The 21134-nt window shown below is 38.5% G+C and overlaps 1 protein-coding gene across 1 annotated transcript in view; it reads left to right on the plus strand.

The window, feature by feature from the left end:
* The window catches only part of Brip1 (BRCA1 interacting protein C-terminal helicase 1), a 121559-nt gene that overhangs the window by 28777 nt on the left and 71648 nt on the right, over positions 1 to 21134 (plus strand). Inside the window, 6 exon segments of the mRNA XM_032914222.1 lie at positions 5544 to 5834; positions 9754 to 9975; positions 13859 to 14058; positions 15601 to 15733; positions 18078 to 18232; positions 20958 to 21123. Of these exon segments, the coding sequence (XP_032770113.1) occupies positions 5544 to 5834; positions 9754 to 9975; positions 13859 to 14058; positions 15601 to 15733; positions 18078 to 18232; positions 20958 to 21123 (1167 nt within the window).

Raw genomic sequence — 21134 nt, forward strand, 5'->3', positions numbered from 1 at the left:
CGGACCCTTTGAAGTTTAAGCTGCCAAGCTAGCCTTGGATCCGTCTGTACTCCTGCCTCAGCCTCTGTAGTAAGTGGGATTGTAGAGGTTGTAGGCATCTAAAGGCCTAAGAAAGATGTCTTTTTAAATAAGTTTTACATATTAATGAGATTATATTTTCAATTATTTTCACTATTGGTTTTTTGTTTTGTTTTGTTTTTTAAGAAAACTTTTCCTGGGGCTGGAGGATAGCTCAGGAGTTAAGAGCACTTGTTCTTGCAGGGCATTCAAGTTCAGTTCCCAGCACCACATGGCAGCTCATAACTATTCATAACTCTGGTTCCAGGAGAACAGATGACTTCTTCTGACCTCCCTAGGCACCAGGCACACATGGGATGCATATACATATACATATACATATACATATACATATACATATACATATACATATACATATACATGCAGGTAAAACATTCATACATATAAAATACCAATAAACAAGCAAATGAATAAATCCATTTCTAAAGGGGCTGGGTGGCATGTTCCTATAATGCCAGTGTTCTAGAGGCGAGGCAAAAGGATCAAGTTTGGAACCATTTTGGGTTTCAAAGAGAGAGCTCAGTGTTAGCCTGAGCTACAAAGAGAAACCCTGCCACAAAACAAAACAAAACTTTACTCATATTTAAATCCCATGGACTTTTTAAATATAGGAGCAATGACCTTATAGCCTTCAAAACCTGAAATACTTATTCTCTGACCCTGGATGAAAAACATTTGATGGTGGAAAAGAAGTTTCCTGACTCTGTAAAGAGTCTATTGATTGAATGATCCTTTTTTTCCCTCTTCTGTTACACTTATCATGGATCTTGATGGACAATATTTAATTTAAGTATAATTTTAAGTAATTTTTATGAGCTGTATACTTTAATTCATAATTTATCCTTAGGAATATTTTGTAATTGCATCAGAAAAATAAGCACATGGAAGAAACTGGAACAATTGTGTAATTCATGAAACTGGCATTGATAAACTCTCCAAACTGCCCCTTGTAAGGCAAGTAAAGAGAGAAGCCCTTTTTTGTAGATGAGGTTGGGTGGCCCTTGTCATTGTCTTCTACTTGGCTTGGTGGAACAAGGAGTTCTAATGTTTCTTGACTGAATGGATGAATGAAATGTGATACCGCATGTGAAGTGCCTCATCCAGGGACAGCTTTAATAAGTGGTAATTATTAATATTGAACCTCTTAGGATATGTATGTGTTAGAGCACACAGCCACAAATACTCGCATAAGATGATTCGTTTTAACCCCAAAGAGTAGTAAATTATCCTGTGCTTCTGCTTTAAAAAGCTAATCATTTAATTTTTGAAGTACCTTTATCATATTTAAGCTACTTTAAATTAGGACTAATGTATTTATCGGACTTTAAAAATGTGATATTAAGCTATAGCAGTTTGTTTTGAGCCACTGTGCCATTGTCCTCCAAGGCAAACAGTTTAGGTTACACTTCCACACTCAGTGAAGGCGTTACATGAGAAATGTGAGCTGCTGTCCTTAAGGAAGCTGTAATGGGACAAAATAGCTGTACATCTGGGAAGTTAGGGAAATGGGAATTGCTATTTTCTTCTCTCTCTCTCTCTCTCTCTCTCTCTCTCTCTCTCTCTCTCTCAGTTGGGGAGGGTAATGAGGGAGGGAGGGAGGGAGGGAGGGAGGGAGAGAGAGAGAGAGAGAGAGAGAGAGAGAGAGAGAGAGAGAATATGCAAGTGAGCATATGTGTTTTCAGACTGAGTTTCAATCCAGACTGTCTTCAAACTTGCTATGTAGCTGGGGATATCCTTGAACTGCTGATACTCCTACCTCTACTCCCCAAGTACTGGATAACCAGTGTGTGCCACCACATCATGCTTAAATACTTATTTTGTTCATAGCAAATATGCTCTTTTTGTTCTGCTTCTCCAAAGACTATTCAATCCCTAGTCTCCTACAGTACAGAGCATCAGAGTAACTATTCAGTTAAAATATCATGATATAATTTGCTTCCCATTTTCTGTGTGATCCTGTTGTTAGATATTTCAGTATATGTGACACCAACTAATGCTGTTTGTTTCTTGCCTCACTGTTGACTGTGACATTAATTTCTATTTCCTCATTTCCTAATTTCCCTTTTCTGAAAATAATTCGTGGCCTTCCTTTTTTTTCAAGTGTTTAGGCATACTGCTTTAAAGGGGGTGTGTTGAGAAGGTTTGCAGAGAGCTGTGGGACTCTCATAGCTGATGTTTAGTGTGCTATACTTGGAACTAACTGCTCATCACAAGATTCTAGGAATGGGGGAAGACCCAGCAGCTGGCCTTTCTCTCATAATCAAACCTTCTAATCCTTCACCCTTTCAAAGAATTTAGGTCTATCTTTTCTCAATAGGACAAAAGAGGAAGTAGAAATGATTAAACATGTGGAAATTTTTCTGATAATTCTTAGTTGCTAAGTCCCCAAGAACAGTTTTGGCCAAGAATTGAAAGGAATTTTTGAGCAGGTGAGTTCTGTCCCGTCCACTGGTGTCCCCTGTGTTTTTCTTTAAACGTTACTGTGCGTTTGTTTGCTGCTGTGGATCTTGGGTTTTCCTGTCTTCTGTTGAAGTGAAGACAGTGTCTAGATGTGAAGAGGAATTCATTTTTACAGAGCTTGGTCATAACTCATTGACATTTACAGGTTATAGCATTGACAGGTTTTAGAAAGTAGGTGTATCACCTGCTGGCCTTCAGTATACTTGATGAATCAAGTTTATAGTTTTAAATTTTGTTTTGTAGTGTCCTGATAAAAATTATATAAATTTAAAGAGCATAGGCAAAAGCAACCACTCTATGAAACACAAAGTTAATTTTATTCATCTGATGTTCAGTGCTCCTAAATCCAAGGGTTTCAGAGAATGGCCAGAGAGTAGCAGCTTATTCACGGGTCAAGGAGTGTTCTGGTCTCCTGTCATTGCTCTTACTCAGATCCTAGCTTGTGTATTCTGTCAGTGTTGAAAGTTAATAATTTTGATTCAAGCAGCTCCTTTTGCTGTTAGCTAAATGCTTATTGACGAGCTTCCACTCTGCTGTCTGCCACTTTTCCATTGTCAGACATTCTCTGAAATCCTTTAAGTAGTAACCTCGGGAGTACATAGGAACAAGACACGACTGTCTTCATTTCAGTCTTACCTTTTCCTTGCCTAACTCCCCACTGAGAACTGTCTTAAGGCATTTACCTTGAATTCATAGATGCAGAATTATTCAGATCACTTTAAAAGTTAACAAACAAGACACATCTCATATGAAAATAACCCTGGCTTATCCTCTTCTGAATTAATGGTGTGAAAAATTGGTGGTATCTAAATCTATTCTGATTAATTTTTTTAATCATGAACTTGTATTAGTAGAGCTACTACATAACATTTAAAGAAAAGAACCGATTTACAAATGCCAAACTCGCCCGTCTTAATATTTAAAAATTTGAATACAAAATAGCAAGTTGTATGGCAATGGTTCTTTTTGTTTGAAAACATTTATATGAAAAATATGTTTGTATATGTGTGAAGGTCTGTAAATTAAATATGAAGACATTTGTAGTAGTTGATTTATTTTATATATTTCTGTATCTTTTTTTTGAAAGGAAGTCAGGAAAAAGGTAAAGTTAAAAGAAGTTGGTAGTAAATATTAAGTGAAATTAATGTTGAAAATGTTCTCTCAAAAAGAAGTTTTCTAAGCCTTGAGAGCCATTTTTTTTTCCAAACATCCCCCTCCCCCCTCCCCTTCTTTATGGGTGTTTGAGAGCCATTTTAATGAATTACCTTTAGGGTTCTGTATAACGTATTCATATAGAACACAATGATTTAATGAGTCCTAACAGCCTAAGTCAGGTAAATTCAACAGCATTATAGGAAGAGAAATAGTATAATTGAGTAAAAAGTTGGAAGGTATGGAAAAGTAAACTAATTTGGTGCTTGCTATTACCTTAGTTTCTTAGTATGTTAATTAATTAAGGTGATCACTGTAGAAACTAAACAAGAATTTAGTGCAAATATCATGACAGAATTTGCACTCCATTTTCTCTGTATGTTGTTAGATATTGCAACATATGTAACATAAACCACGCTTCAGCTGTTTCCTGCTTCACCGGTGACAAGGGCCCCATTCATAACTCTTCTTTTATCCCTTCAGTGAATAAGTAATTATTCAATATAGAAGGCAGGATATTTGGAACTGGCTATTTAATGTGGCAGCACTCTGTAATGAAATCTGCTGTTACTGGCAACCCGAGAGGGGAATGTAACAATTCCAGCGTGACTGTAACTTTATCTGCTTTGACTGAATGTTTATTTGGCACATCAGTGAACCTTTTATCCCAGTGAGTGACAGCTCCAGAAGGGTCACATTTACATCCATTCTATCATGTATTGTAATATTTAATGGTGGACAAGGTTGAGTGAGACTAGGAGTAATTTGAACTTGCTTTTCCACTGAACTGAGGCTAAAAGACAGCTTGATCTCCGGTATTGTGGTGTAACATACTATGCCTTATCATTTGTTTATGAAGGCTAATCTTACTGATTACAATTTTTTAATGCAGTAAGTAGAGTATTTGTTCCTCAAAACTGAGTATTTCCAGTGTAAAATCTTTTAAATGGTTGTGCTGCCTACCTTTTCCCTACCAATGACTGTTACACTACATTTCTCCTACATGAAGCCGCATTCTGTCCCGTTTGCTGGAGGAATGAGAGCTTTGAAGGGACTATTTATTAAGAATGTGTGAGTTCCTATAGCATTAAACTTGCAAAAAAATGAGATGTGGGCAGAATTTGGAAACAGGAATTAAAATCAGGTAAATTGTAGACTGTACTCTTGTATTTAAAGAGACATTTACATGATTTACTTTATGATGCCGAATTGCTAGTGAACTTGTCCAGGAGGAGCTATTTTGCTAACAGTTTTTCTGGTGGGTTTTCATTTCACACATGTGATTGGATTTAGACAGACTTGTTCCATGCAAACAGCCTGTTTTCACTCCCTGAAAAATGTTGACATTCTTCATTTGTTTTCATGCCTTTGCTCAGGAATGATTTTCTTTACTTTTCGTAGTGATGCTTAAGATTGAGCTCGTTAGATCTGTTCTTTCATTAACCACCTTTTTTTTTGTGACCCACTTTATTTTAAAGTGCCTTTTTTTGAACATGTAGAATATTTGAGCTGTGCTGTGAGGGAAATTATCAGTTTTATAATATCACAAGTTCACATGACCCAAGCTAAATTGATGAGTTTTCAATTTGTCATTTTATTTAAAAACTATAAGTTATAAAATAGAGGGATTAAACTGTCCTTTAAACATTTGGAATTAAGAGTCAGTACGATATGTCAGAGAGGATGTAAGTGTAGAAACACTGTTTATAAGTTTGAGAAGATAGAGGACTAACTTGTATCTGAGGCATAGTTTCTTCAATGGTGAATTAGGGACTGTAAGCTTCTTGGACCGCTGTGACTCATTCTGAGAGATTTGCTATGTTTCTGTTTTCTGTTTTCTTTCCTTGTTTCAGCCTGATGGCCTTTGTTCCAGGTGCTGTTGCTCTGCTAACCAAGGAATTAACAAAGAGTCTGCAAACACTGTTAAGAAAGATAATGGGGAACAATCCAAGAGACCTAAAATTTACTTTGGGACACGAACACACAAGCAGATTGCTCAGATTACTAGAGAGCTCCGTAAAACAGCTTACTCAGGGGTCCCGATGACTATTCTTTCCAGTAGGGACCATACCTGTGTTCATCCTGAAGTAGTTGGAAACTTCAACAGAAACGAAAAGTGCATGGAATTGCTGGATGGAAAACATGTGAGTAAAACTGCTTTGATTTCAAGGGAAAAAAAATAAGGTTGAAAAGACTCAAATTTCTTGATACATGTTCTATGTATTTTTTTTTTTAGTGACCATTAAGTAATATGAAAATCAAATTAATTACTGGCTTTGATATTTTTTGAAAAATATTTTGCCATAAGAAAATCTTGGCTCACATTTAAACTGATAGATTTTGGTTTTAAAATTTGTAGATATTAATTTCTGTTGTATATAGTTACAATTTTTTTTCTTTTAAATCCCTCTACCCAAAATAGTTGAACATAGGTGATGTCAAATGAGGGGATAAAGACGTTTTAAGAATCTTATTTAATTAGATCTAATCAACATATTTTATATATTTAAATCTAGTTTAAACTGTACAAATTTTGAAATTTTTAATATTTAGATACATGATTATTCTAATTTATAATTCTAATTAGTACATATTTTGTCAGATAATTATAAGAGATTATTAAGTTTAAAACAATGTCACACATGATCTTAAATTTTTTTAGGGAAATTAGTGTGGTATGAATTTAGGATGGGTAAAATAACATGCTTTTTGTAAATACCATTTTAATCCTGGGTAGTATTATTTTGGGAGTTTATAATTAGTGTAGCTAATGTGCTTGAAAATTGAAGTTGTAAGTCTGAGAGTACACTCAGGAGTATTCAGTGAACCAGGATCTAAAGTGAGCAGTAGTAGTATATTTTGAATTTTTTTGTCTGTTATTTTATCGGAGTTGATTTTACACAGAAGACTATGAGTGAGAGTCCCAAGAGTTTTGTTACATTGATGGTCCCCTCCTACTGTAGGATATGAATAGATTATGTTTCATTGTTCTTTCTTTCTCGGTGTTTTATTTTAACCAGATGAGAGTTCACTCAGGTTTTTAGGCCTCTTCGTTGTAACAGCTATTTAGTGTGTGTAGTAGGAGAGAGAGACTCAGTAGGAGAGGGTCTATGACGAGCTTGAGTGACTTGTGCAGAGTAGGGAAGAGAATATAGACTTACTCAAAGTCACGCTTGAAATTCTGTAGTCATATTTGTTGCCATTCAAATTCTTTCTCATTAGCTGAAGAATTGTGTGGAATCTCTTCACTGTTTATGTTTTAAAGGTCCTCAAGAAAAAGGGTTTTGTGGTGAAACTGCAAATGCCCTGTTTAAACCATTTCCCATGAGTTACTAATGGTTTTGCTAAACTCAAGTGCTGGCTGTCATTGTCATTATATATTTTTGAACTCTTTTTTCACTTGTTCTTGACAAATTATTATGCATTTGTAGGAAATATAGAAGTTAAAATACATTGGGGGAAGCAATTAAAAGTTTAAGGCAGTCTTTTGTATAATATTCTAGAATCCTGCATTTGATCTTTATTCTTAAGTTTGAGTCATGTAAAAATAATTAATAGACTTCAATGCTCAGAATTTTTCCTTGGCTCAAAATGAACAAGTATTTTGTATTTTAATATTAGTGATATAAGTAAAGATAGTTGCTTGTGGCTTGCTACATCCTAGCTCTGTGTCAGAGCGCTTACCTTCTGGGTGTCCATGAGTGGGTCTTTTCCTTGTTCCCAAGCCCTCAGAGTAATTTGGTATTGTAATGAGGGCCAATTACAAAGTCACCATAGGTGTCCATGTTTACTGTGGCTGATTACCAAAGCGAAATGATAAATAGATAGCTGACAACGAGTGAAAGGAGTGAAAGTGTGATAACACCCCAGCCAACAGACTCCCTTCCGGGTTCTGTTACAGGGCTAAAAGGGATGCGCTTTTGGCCTCACTATCAGCCTGCAAAGAGCTGTTGTCCTAAGAGCCCTCTAAGTGTAAACTTTCTGATTATTTGGCTTGATCTGAAGGCACATGTGCTTTTGTTCAGTATTACTTTTAAAGTGCCTCCGAACTGGAAAGATAAGCACCTGTCTGTTAAAATTAATTTTTTGCTTCAATTAAGGAAAGAAAATGAAAGCTAAGCTAGAAATGTCAATTCATTAAAAAGTTTTAAATATAGATTATCTTATTTTTAAAAAATTCAAACGAAGCAGTAGGAAGGGCGTCTCAGAAGTTAAGAGCACTTGCTATTCTTTCAGAGGATCAGGGTCCAATTTCCAACACCCACATGGCAACTCACAATGTCTGTAAATCAAGTTTTAGGGAGCCACATACCCGCTGTGGGCACCAGGAATGCATGTGGTGCACATTCATAGATGCAGGCAACACACACGTGTAAAAGAAAGATAAGTAAATGATATCTGGGTAGTGTGGTGCACAACTATGATCCCAGCCCGTGGGGGCTCATGCAAGAGGATTCAAATTTAAGGCTAGCCTGGGCTACATAAGACCCTGCTTTCCCTCACCCCAAAAAGAAAAGAAATAAAGTATATGGATAAAAGAGTCAAAGCTAGCCCAAGATGAGGAGTCCTGTTGTCCAGCTTCCTCTGGAGATACTGGCCAGCATGCCGGGCTGATTTTATACATTTTGGAATTTCTTTTTAAAATTTATGTATATGTGATGAGTTTGCCTGCACACTATATGCATGTAGGAGCCCGTGGAGGCCTAGAACAAGAGTTAAGGTGGTTGTGAGTTACTGTGTGTGCTGTGAACCAGTCCTAGGTCTTCTGCAAGAACCAAGTGCTTTTAACCACTGAGGCATCTCTCTTTCCCCCAGTTTTATACAGTTTATGCTAATATATGACATTCTTACTTAGAGTGAGTTATTAAAATTTTAATTTACCAATACTTAACAATAATTGTTTTACTTCTGATAACATAATAACGAAGATGTTAATAGATATCATCAAAAATAGGAATTACCATTGGACATCTTGAATATTCATACAAGGACTAGAGATTGTGACTCAGAAGTTGAATACTTATCTAGAGTACTAGAGACCCTAGATTCATTATTCAGTACCACACGAACATTTAAAGAAATGTTACACCTTAACGGAAACTATAAAAAGTACAAGTTGGGGTTGGGGATTTAGCTCAGTGGTAGAGCGCTTGCCTAGCAAGCGCAAGGCTCTGGGTTCAGTCCTCAACTCCGGGGGGTGGAAAAAAAAGTACAAGTTAAAACAGATTTTTTTTTTTTTACACATTTAAAATAGGGAAAGATGGGGACTGAATAAATAACTGTGAATCTTGGAGATACTCTTATATTTTATGATCTTTCTTGTAATTATCCTTCTTTATTTTTCTCTCAAAATGGTCTTCCTTCCTCCCTTTTCCCCCCCTCTGCCTTCCTTGTTTCCTTACTTCCAATATTGTCTCGTGGCTTGAATTTGAAAAGGGACAAGAGAATGAACTGAAATTTTCTCTGTATTCCCTTCACCTAATTCTGTTTGTTTGTTTGTTTTTTGTTTTCCCAGACAGGGTTTGTCTGCGTAGCCCTGACTGTCCTAGAACTCACTCAGTAGACCAGGCTGGCCTTGAACTCACAAAGGTCACAAAGGTCCCTGAGTGCTGGGATTAAGGGCTACAGCACCGCCCATCGCCCTGATTCTCTTCTAAAAGCGGCAGGGATGCCATTGCTTTGCCCATCCTCTCAGAAGTGTTATGCTAATGTCATGGCTACACCAATTGTGAATATTCTCTCAAGTTTACTTTGTATTTAAGTTCTCTCTCATTCTGAGACAATTACTATAATCTCTAAATGGTTTTGGATATGACCTGTAATTCAGCAACATGAGGCAGGAGGATCTCTTGAGCCCAGGAGTTTAAGGTCAATATGGGCAACATAGTGAGATCCCTGTGTTTTGGCAGGGAGATGTGACTGTGATTATAAATATGCAAGTACTTATTTTCCCTATAAAGTATTAGCTTTTGGTCGTAGTAATGCTTTTTAAGTTCTGAGCTAATCTTATTTTATTCCTTCATTTTCAGAGTTGGCTCACATATCCCTTACGTCTGTTTTCAGGGGAAGTCCTGCTATTTCTATCATGGCGTTCACAGAATTAGTAAACAGCAGACATTGCAGTTTCTTCACGGCATGTCCAAAGCCTGGGACATAGAAGAACTTGTCAGCCTCGGGAGGAAACTGAAAGCTTGCCCCTACTATACAGCTCGAGAACTGATAGACAGTGCCGACATAATTTTTTGCCCCTACAACTACCTCTTAGACTCACAAATAAGGGAAAGTGTGAGTAATACCGAGCTCAGAACTTACTGCCTCCTGAGATAAGAGTGATGGGTGGAAACGCTTCTAGATGCTGTATGTCTTTCCCTGCTTTGTATCGGATATACATAAATAGTACCAAAAACATTTTCAAAGGCGAACTACGAGGTGGCTTGTAAACCCAGGCTTGACTGATTCGCACTGGGCAGAGAAATCTCCGCTGTGCTGGGCGTCTGTGCTTTGTGATGTTTCCTGGCTCCCCTGGGTTTGTCTCTGAGATGACAACAAGATCCTCACAGTTGTTACCATCAGACATCTCGACACTAGCAAAATTGTTCCCATATAAGACCATTATATGACCACTGTTCTCTCCACTCATTCAGTTAAGAGGTGTTTGTTTGTTTGTTGTTTGTTGAGACAAGGTTTCTCCATGTAGTCCTGGCTGCCCTGGAACTCACTATATAGATCAGGCTGGGCTTGAACTCCCAACTGCTGGGATCCAAGGCATGTGCCACTATCACGTGGCAAGGTTAAGAGTTATTTAAAAAACATTTTTCTAGGGGGAAAATAACTGTCTTCAAGAGCTTGTATGAAGAGAATATGTACTATGAAAGTTGTGCATTGTAAAGTTTTTTAGTAATGAACTTTAAGTTTTGTTTGCCTGATTCTTTTTATAATTACTATAGCTTAAGACAGAGTAAACAATAAGGCATAGCCAGCTATTGCTTTCCTTGTCTGTGACTGTACAGTTCATGTTCGCTTTCTGCTCTCTTTTTCTGTTCCAGGGTTGTTTTGCTTTATCTTTGAGACAGGATTTCATACAGCCCAGTAAATTAGCCTTGAATTGTTACGTAGCTGAGGATGACCTTGAGCTTCCGATCATCCTGCCTCTACTGTCCAGGCTTGCAGGTGCATGCTGCCACACTCAGGTCTTACAGTTCGAGCCGTCCAACTCAGGGCTCATCCATGTTAGGCAAGCACTCTACCAGCTGAGGCATGGCTGCAGCTCCAGTTTTTAAAGTTCAAAATTAATAAGTATTTAATTTTTTTGATATTTAGTTTAATTTTTTATTTTATTTGTATTTGTTTGCCTACATGTATGTGTGCCTGTGCACAACATATGTACGGTGCCCTTTGAGCCCTTAGGTGGATGTCGGGAATTGAATGCTGATCCTCTGGAAGAGCCGCAAGTGCTCTTGTCCACAGAGCTGTCTCTCCAGCCTGTTAGGCATTTTATTTGCTACCACAGGGCTAACCTCTGCTACTGTACCTTTCATTGGTTAGCTCACTTTTTTATTCACTTTACATCCCGCTCACTGCCCCCTCCCAGTCACCCCCTCCCATAGTCTTCTTTCCCATCCCTCCTCCTCTTCTCCTCTGAGCATGTGCCCTCCCCTCCCCAAAGGTATCCATCCCCCCATGCTGGCACGTCAAGTCTCTGCAAGGCTAGGTGCATCCTACTGAGGCCAAACAAGGAAGCCCAGCTAGTAGAACATATCCCACAGACAGTCAACAGTTTTTGGTAGCCCCTGCTCCAGTCGTTCCAGACCCACAGGAAGACCAAGCTGAGTATCTGCTACGTACATGTGTGGAGGCCTAGGTCCAGCCTGTGTATGCTCTTTTGGTTGGTGGTTTAGCCTCTAAGAGCCCCAAAGGTCCAAGTTAGTTGACTCTGTTGGTCTTCCTTTGGAGTTTCTATCCCTGTTAGGGTCCTCAATCCTTCCTTCTATTCTTCCATAAGAGTCCCCAGGCTTCATCCACCATTTGACTGTGGGTGTCTGCGTCTGTCTGAGTCATCTGCTGGGTGGAGACTCTCAGACGACAGCCATGCTACACTACTGTCTGCAAGCATAACAGAGTATCATTAATAATGCCTAGGGTTGGTGCTTGCCCATGGGATGAGTCTCAAGTTGGGCCTGTTATTGGTCGACTATCTCTCTTGTTCCTCCCCACACCTGATCCTGAACCCCTCCCCCATTCCATTCCCCATCCCCTCTCCCACACAGTTCCCTCCTCTATCTGCCCCTATGACTACTTTTTAAATGTTTGTTTATTTACTTATGTGTATAGTGTTCTGCATGCATCTATACCTACAGGCCAAAAGAGGGTATCAGATCCCATTACAGATAGTTGTGAGCTACCATGTGGGTGCTGAGAATTGAACTCAGGTCCTTTGGAAGAGCATTCAATGCTCTTAATCCTTGGGCCCCCCTTACGGCTATTTTATTCCCCCTTCTCAGTGAGATTCAAGCCACCTCACTTGTGCCTTCCTTCTTGTTTAGTTTCTCTGAGTCTGTGGAGTACAGTATGGATACCCTGTATTTTATAGCTAATATCCACTTAGAAGTGAGTACATTATCATGCTTGTTCTTTTTGGGCTGGGTTACCTCACTCAGGATATTTTCAAGTTCCATCCATGTACATAAAAATTGTGATGCCTTTGGGTTTTTGTTTTTTTAATTTTATTTAACTTTTTTTTTTTTTTACACTCTAGATTTTATCTACCTCCCGGCCACCCTCTGGCTGTTCCACATCCTATACCTTCTCCCCCCACTCCTATCCCTGAGGATGAGGGTGTCCCCACCCCCTCCACCCCAACCTACCAGACCTCACCACTCCCTGGGGCCTCCAGTCTCTGGAGGGCTAGGTGCATCTTCTCTGACTGAACCCGACCCGGCAGTCCTCTGCTGTGTGTATGTGTGTGGGGGGCCTCATATCAGCTGGTGTATGCTACCTGGTTGGTGGTCCAGTGTTTGGGAGATCTCGGGGGTCCAGCTTGAGACTCCTGGTCCTCCTACAGGGTTTCCCTTCTCAGCTTCTTCCAGTTGTTCCCTATTTCAACCACAGGGGTCAGCAGCTTCTGTCCATTGGTGGGGTATAAATATCTGCATGTGACTCTTTCAGTTGCCCATTGGGTCTTTCCGAGGGTAGTCATGATGTTTTAATAGCTGGATAGTATTCCATTGTGTAGATGTACCCTATTTTCTTTATCCATTCTTCAATTGAGGGACATCTAGGTTGTTTCCAGTTTCTGGATATTATGAATAAAGTTGAGCAAGTGTCTTTGTGAGGTGGTGGGACACCTTTTGGGTATATACCCAGTTGCGGTATATAGATATAACAGTGTTAGTAAGGGTAGTCTTCATGTTACTTTTATTCTGTCATTCCCTTACTTGAAATTTATTTCTCCCTTTGCTCTGGGATAGAGTCCATATTTAAGCTTCATTTTCAAGATGCTCAATCGTCTGGCATAGAACTGTCCTTTCAACCCTCACTAAAACGCCCACCTGAAGGAAGGCCTTAAGTACCCCTGACAGTCTCCCAGAGATTCCTGTGTCTCTGGTTACACTTGCTGAAGTGTTCTGCCTTGCCCCTGTCCTACTGGAATTTCTCCTTTGATACTCAGCCTATTTCTGTTCTGCTGTAGTTCTTTTTCAGTCACTTTCAGACCTGCATATGTTATTATTTTCTCAAAATAATTTATTGGTGGTTACTTTAATAAAATTTCCGTGTTTTATTACTCTGGATTCTCAAGTGCAAGTTACACCTAACTTGAAAAGAGTTTTAGAAGAATTAGTTAGCTTTCTCTTCATCATGAATGGCTTTGTTCTCAGGCAGTCCTTTTCTTGTGGGATCAAGGGCAACCACGAGCAATGAGCTCATGTGGAGAAAAGAGGAGGAGCTTGCTGTGATCCCAACAGTCACTCTGCTCAGCCCAGCGCTGCTCAGTGTAGAACTGTATCCGTGGGTGTTAGCATTTGCGAAGTTCTTAAGGCTCGAGGGTCAACTCCTTAACAGAAAGTGCACAAGCAATTATTGGCCTACATTGTGAATTCTTAAACGAAATCTTTTACCTATTAAATCCACTTTATCAAATGTTTTAATAGAAAATTATTTTATCTTACAGATGGATATAAAGCTGAAAGAGCAAGTTGTCATTTTGGATGAAGCTCATAACATTGAAGAGTGCGCCCGGGAAACAGCAAGCTACAGTGTAACGGAAGTTCAGCTCCGGTTTGCTCGGGATGAGCTAGATAGTCTGATCAACAGTAATATAAGGAAGAAAAGCCACGAGCCCCTACGTGATGTGTGCTATAACCTCATCAAGTAAGAATTTTTGCCTGTCAGTGTATTCAGGGTGTCTTTATGTCAGGCGTTAGTAAACTCAAGGATGCTGAAGAGATAGATGGCTGTGGCTCTGGGGTCCGCAGGCTTGTGCAAGCCAACGCTTCAGCCCCTAGGCCATCCCTCCCCCCAATTATTCCTTCTATTCTTTGTGTTTGATTTTGGGTTCCTTACTGTAGGGTCCCTTACGTGTTACCAAAGTTTTTCACAACTTCCATATTCAGTTTCTTGACCTCCATATGTGGTTGCAACCCAGTGCGAGAGCTGTGGGATTGAGAATTATCTACAGAACTGCTGAAGCTTAAATCTGGGTCTCTAGTCCAGACCTCTCCCTGAGTATGATTCTCATAAACAGTTATTTTTATATCTATTAAGATATCTAATATATTTCAACTTTAAATCCAAAGTTAAATTCCTCCCTTTGCTCTACCAACTGTCTCTTCACTCTCTACATTCAGCCTTCCTTATCCAGAGAAACAGCCTGTCATTTCCTCAAGTCAAACAGTGAATACTGCCTTTGATCACTCTTTCACCTCATCATTCAGTTAGTCATTGAGTCCTACAGATGCCCCAAGTCACCCCGTGTCTTTGGTCTCAGGGTTACCGACAGCTTCCTCATATGACTCTGCTTTCTTTCTCTCATAATCCATTCTGCCTGGGAAGTCTGAATCATCCTTTAAACACTTCAAACACTCACTTTCTAATTTACAACTTTATTTCAAACTTTGGGTAAATCCCAGATTTCTTATCCTTGCCCTAACCAGTCTGTTTCCGGTTTAACCCGGTAACATCTAGTATTGCCCATTGTGATTTCCACACTGGCTTGCTTTCAGGTCCTCAAAGGAGCAAAGCTTATTAACTTTGCACCAGCTATTCCTTGTGTTTTCAAACATTTTCTTTTTCATTTTTTTTTTAAATCCCCTCTGGGACTGGCCACTTTTCTGCATTCAGTTGTTATAAAATCAGTTCTAGGAAAATATCAGACATTGAGATTACAGTAGCCACCAAGCTGTGATTAGCTGTATTTTCATGTGGGTGACTACTCTCCACTGTGTGCTGGGGACCGACCCTAGAGCCTCATGGTCTCTGCAAGCACTCTGCCCCTGGGTTCTGTCTTTTACCCTGGTATTTCCCTTCTTATGCCTTTGTTTCTGTAAGTATGCATATCAATAAATATGTATTTTCAGAGAATTCCTTAGTTGTAAATATGCACCATAAATATTTGTTTTGCACTCATTTTATGTGATTTGATATAAACACCTCATACCTGTGAGTCTTAAGTAAAGCAGTACGAATGCACAGAAACCTCACACTTGTTTCCTTCTTAATAAACACTCACTTCTACCTATGTCGGTAGAACGCAGTATGACATGTGCGTTTGGGAGGTGTGTTAATCCACGCTCATGTCCTAACAACGTCGATGGCTGTATCAGATCCACATATGAATAACAGTTCCCCACCTCTGGTATAGCAGGACATCTAAGGATGACACTGGCTGATTGAATTGTTTTGTTCTAATTCCAGTTGGTTAGAAACAAATTCTAAGAATCTTGTAGAAAGGGATTATGAGTCGTCTTGTAAGATATGGAGCGGAAATGAGATGCTCTTAAACTTACACAGGATGGGCATCACCGCTGCTTCTTTCCCCGTCTTGCAGGTAAGATCCTTTCTCCCTACCCATGACATTTACCTAGCCAACTAGATGTCATTTACGAGTGAGAAAAACCATAGCACATCTAGAGTCTAGAGTTTTAAAAACTAATAGTTTAAAAATTGTTTTAATTTTCTTATCTAAATCTGATAATCTTTAGTGATAGCACAAATTATTGTTTAGTTTGGACAAACTGAGACTTTGAAGGTGTTATTTCAAAAAAAAAAAAAGAAAAAGAAAAAAAAAAAACAAAAACGAAGGTGTTATTTCTTTATTCATAACTAAAAGAAACCAATATTTTTAGGGTGTGTTTTATGTCAATTATAGTACTTAAAATTTCAGAAAATAAAAAGTTTATATTTTGTGTACTAAAACAGAAACTGGAAGTTAGTGGACAGGTGGTTGGACCTGTAGGACCCTCACTGTGAGTGTGTATGTTCGTACATTCTTCTGGAGAGAGGTCTCATACTTTTATCATAGTCTCAAGAATCTATTCCCCCTTATAGCAGGTAGGCAGGGATAGGAGTAGTTTGTGGTTTTTGTTCCTATTTAGTTATCTAAACTAAGAAACTTTTTTAAAGAACAGTTTCAAAATTAGAGAAAATTTTAATGGAAAGCTAAGAATTCTCATTATTATTTTTCATCCTATCCACTACCCCTAACACACACACACACACACACACACACACACACACACACACACACACACACACACACACACAAACACACCACACTAGTTTTGCCTGTTGAGAATAAAGTCATGGAATATGCTTCTAACTGCATTAATATATTATTGTCACTCAAAGTCCATGGTTTTCCTGACAACTTACTCCCGTGTTGTACAGTTCAACTAGGAATTGCCTAGTCACCCACCATTAAGGCATCATACAGAATAGGTTCAGTGTCCTAAAACATTCTCTAAATTGTACCTCTTCATGCCTCTGCTGTACCCTTTGACACTCATCTGAAACCTAGACTAACACTCTTACCCTTACCGATTCTATAGTTTATTCTTTTCTAGAATGCTTTGCGATTGGAATCATACTATATATGTCTTTTCTATAGCAATTTGTAGTCGTGAGTGTGTGTGTGTGTGTGTGTGTGTGTGTGTGTGTGTGTGTGTGTGTGTGTGTGTGTGTGTGTGCCTGTGTCCATGTCTACATTGGTGTTGGATAATCAATTGATGCCCTCCTCTTTGGGGAGACGATTTCTTTACATTTTTCACAGTTCTGTGCATAAGATTCAGGCCTTCTGCTGCCTCCGTCCACACTACCATGCCTAATATCCTTGTTCAGTTCTTGTTTAGGCATTCATGTTTTGGTTTTCATTTTTGGAGATTAGGTCTTAGTTATGTAATATAGTCTGGCTTGAACTTGCTAGATACCACGATTAGCCTAAACTTTTTGACTTCCTGCCTTTACCTTCCAGATGCTAGGACAGCAAGGACATGTGTTACCACATGTGGTTTGTATGTATTTTGTTTTATATTTTCTTCGTTCCATCCATCACCATATTCGTACTTTTTCTCATGGAAAGATTTGTAGGTTGAGGGATTCTTGGGTCAAGAATAAAATGACTGATTACTCTTCAATTCATCTCTTTTTCATTGTTTCTCTAAATTATTTAAATTTTACTTATCAGGCCTTATGTGGTTCATTAGAATTCCTGCCTAGTAGTCTTTTTGTTGTTTAGTTTTGTTTTTTGAGACAGGGTTTCTCTGTGTAGGGTTGGCTGTAAATCAGACTGGCCTCAAACTCACAGAGATCCACCTGCCTTTGTCTCCGGGTACTAAGATTAAAGGCTCTCTTTACCATGCCCTGCCCCTCCTACTATTCTTGAAGACCCAGATTCAGCTACCAAAACAATAACAACAAAAATGGGTATTAGTAAATATGTTTATCATATGATAGCATCATTACCAGAGTTATTTCTTATATATATAATTCAGGAATTTAGGGGAAAAACTATTGGAAAAATCAACTGGTACTTTTAAAATTTAGTTCATTGCTTCTAAAAGGTTCTAAATAGCACACTAGTTCCTGAAGAAGTTATCCTCCTAGATGTCTTTATTAAAGTGTCTGGCTCAGAGGAATATTTGCTAACATGGAAATTCAAGCCCCACTGTTGGGCTTGGGTAGGTCAGCTATAGAATGCCTAGTGTGCATAAAGTCCAGGAGTTTCATCCTAACTACTGTGATAGGTAAAGAGGCAAGAGTAGAAATGCAAAGTGACTTGAGTTTTTGTGTTCATGAATACCTGCTTCATTTTGACTTGTATCAATAGTTTGCAAAGGATTTTCCTTCTGTCACCTCTCCACGCCCTTCATGAATAATAGGGTAATTTCTTACAGAAACATCTCTCAGCTGTCCTTCAAAAAGAAGAAAAAGTCACATCAACCCATGGTAAAGAGGAGGCAATACAAATACCTATTATTAGTGCGTCAACTCAGATCATGCTCAAAGGACTCTTCATGGTACTTGACTACCTCTTCAGAAAAAATAGCAGGTAAGCCCGTTTTGTTGGGATTTTGTTGTTGTGTTTTGTTTTTAGCCTTAGGTCATCAGGTAAAGGCTGCTTTTATATAAGCCAGCAACCAGGGTTCCATCCCCAGAGCCACATGAAAGTGGAAGGAGAAAACCAACTTTGCAAGACTGTCTTCTGCCGCCGCATGCATACTGTAGTGTATGTGCACACAGTCATTAATGAAGTTTAAAAAAAATCAGCTAAATGAATGTTGTTTTTAACTTAGTATGGAAATGTTAAATGTTACAGCTATACACATGTATAGATTGCTATTGACAGAGACTCAGCTCAATTGAAATCTTTTTCTCATTGGTGAAAATAAATATTGAAATTAGTCAGTGCACTTAATATTAACTCTTCTTTAACTTGTAGTCCTCCAGTGCTAAGTTTAAGCAGTTTCCCTTTCTTTTCAGTATAATTAGGATCTGTGTCTATCAGTATTCGAAAGTTCTTTTTTGTGTGGTTTGCTTACTTTTATTTAAGACAGGATTTATGTACCCCAGGCTGGCCTCAAACTCATCCTGCAGCAGAGGATGGTCTTGAACTCCTGATTATCCTGCTGTCACCTCCCCAGTGCTGGGATTACAGGCCTGTGTCCCGTGCCAAACTCTTCATAGTTATAGTTTTGAGTGTTTTAAAAATTCTATTAGCATGTGAAATATGCACGAATCTTCTTAACCAGTGCCATAGGCACACCTACATATGCAGTCATCACCACCAAACAAGGATTTTACATGTATAAGCTGTTGCTCCCCATGTAACCGCTGTCTCTTTGTGTCTGACTTACTTTGTTTGGTATAATTCATCAGAGCTCTTCTGTGTAGAGCATACATCAAACTCGATTCCTTTTCATGAGTGAATAATATTCTACTACACAATTTTGCCACATTTTTTATTAATCTTTTTTTGTTAGTTATTTAGCGTTTTTGCCTATGATTTATAATACTGCTATGAATATTGGCGTACAGATAGCTGTTTGAGTGTGCTTTCATTTTCTCTTGATGGATGCTTTTTACCTGGTAGTGGAGCTGAAGACCACGTGACAGTCCCATTTAACTTTGTGAGGAATGCATTAGTGTTTTACTTAGCAATTATCCCATTTGACCTTCCCTTTAGCAGTGTCTAAGGGTCTGACTTCTCCACATCCTTGCTCATGCATTCTTTGGTTCTGGGTGTTTTTAAACAATAACAGCCGTCCTACTGGATATCAAGTGATTCCTCTGCATGGTTCTGATGTGTATTTCCTGATGACTGTCAATCCAGTAACCTTTTTGTGTACCTGTTAGCCAATTGTAAGTCAACTTTGTAAAAATAATCTACTTAAAGTCTATCGTCCTTTTGACCTGCATCTTTTAATTGTTGGTTTGTATAGTTATTTATGCAATTGGGATGCTAATCCTCTGTGAGATATAATACTCTTATGCTTTTGCTGTCTTGTGAGTTGTCTTTTTACATCTTGATTGTCTTTTTTTTTTTTTTAATGTAAGGCAATTATTTTGTCCTGGTTTTTGTTTTGGTTTTGGAGGGTTTTTGGTCTCATTGTGTAGCCAAGGCTTTCCTAACACTTTGCTTTGTCCTGCCTTAGCATCCTGAGCCCGGGAACTGTGTATGTGAACCACCCGGTTGAGCAGAATATTTTTAGTTACAAAGTCTTGTTTGCTTAACTCTCTTTTTAAAAGTATCTTGGCGTTTTATAGTTTTCAGATTTAAGCATATTTATAAAATTCTCTTCACAATTAGCTGAGTTTCTGACTTGAACTTGAAGATCCGATTTCTCTAGAGATGAAATTGGGGGTGAAATGCTGTGAGAGCATAGTTCAGATTAACACATTTTATCAGCAGTGAGCCTGGCATTTTATAGGCTCATAGGGATCATATATTCTCTGGCTCAGTAACCTCATGAAAAGCAGCGAAAGATGAAGAGTCAGTAAGGTGGCTTGGCAGGTAAAGGTCCTAAGGTAAAGACTGATGACCCAAGTTTGATTCCTGAAACACACATGGTTAAACTGACTGGTTCTTGCAAGGTGTTCTCTGACCTCTACAAGAAGTCATGTGCAGATCCTGGGAACAAGCATGCCCATACACATGCACAAATCAAAACAAAAAAAAATTGTAAGTTTTATAACTACTTGCTAACACTTTTAAAACTTTGACTAAAATTACCTTATTTCTTCACACAATAAAAAAGCATAACTGGGGGCTGGGGATTTAGCTCAGTGGTAGAGCGCTTACCTAGGAAGCACAAGGCCCTGGGTTCGGTCTCCAGCTCCGAAAAAAAGAACCAAAAAAAAAAAAAAAAGCATAACTGGTCTATTACTTCCTTTAACCATAATTCCTATTTTCTACTTAGCAGCCATAACACTTAAGAAATAGATATTTCAAAGACCTGGAGCTCCAAGTTAGAAGGCATGATGTGGAGTTCTGGTTCTGCCATGATTTATTTTACATCATGTTTGAAAGGAAATTGGAAAGTGGCTAATGAGGTTAGCCGATTAGATTTTTAATATTTCTTGTTAGAATTTGTTGTGATTTCATGGCTTAATTTGCACCAGAATTCCCGAGTTAACTAGTGATGGGGACAGCATTTTCTTTTTGTGGGAAGGCATGACACTCTGTTGAGTTTTATAGTTAGCAGGTTTGAGATGCATGTAGCTTGATCATTCAGTTTTATGTCTTATAGTTCAATTAGCATTATCTTTCCATTTAGATTTGCAGATGATTATAAAGTTGCTATTCAACAGACTTACTCCTGGACAAATCAAATTGCTATTTTTGATAAAAATGCGCTCTTGCCTGTACCAAAAAATAAGAAACATTCACGACAGAAAATTGGAGTTAATGTGCTAAACTTTTGGTGCTTAAATCCAGCTGTGGTAAGCTCATT

This window comes from Rattus rattus, chromosome 9, assembly GCF_011064425.1.
Source record: "Rattus rattus isolate New Zealand chromosome 9, Rrattus_CSIRO_v1, whole genome shotgun sequence".
NCBI lineage: Eukaryota > Metazoa > Chordata > Mammalia > Rodentia > Muridae > Rattus > Rattus rattus.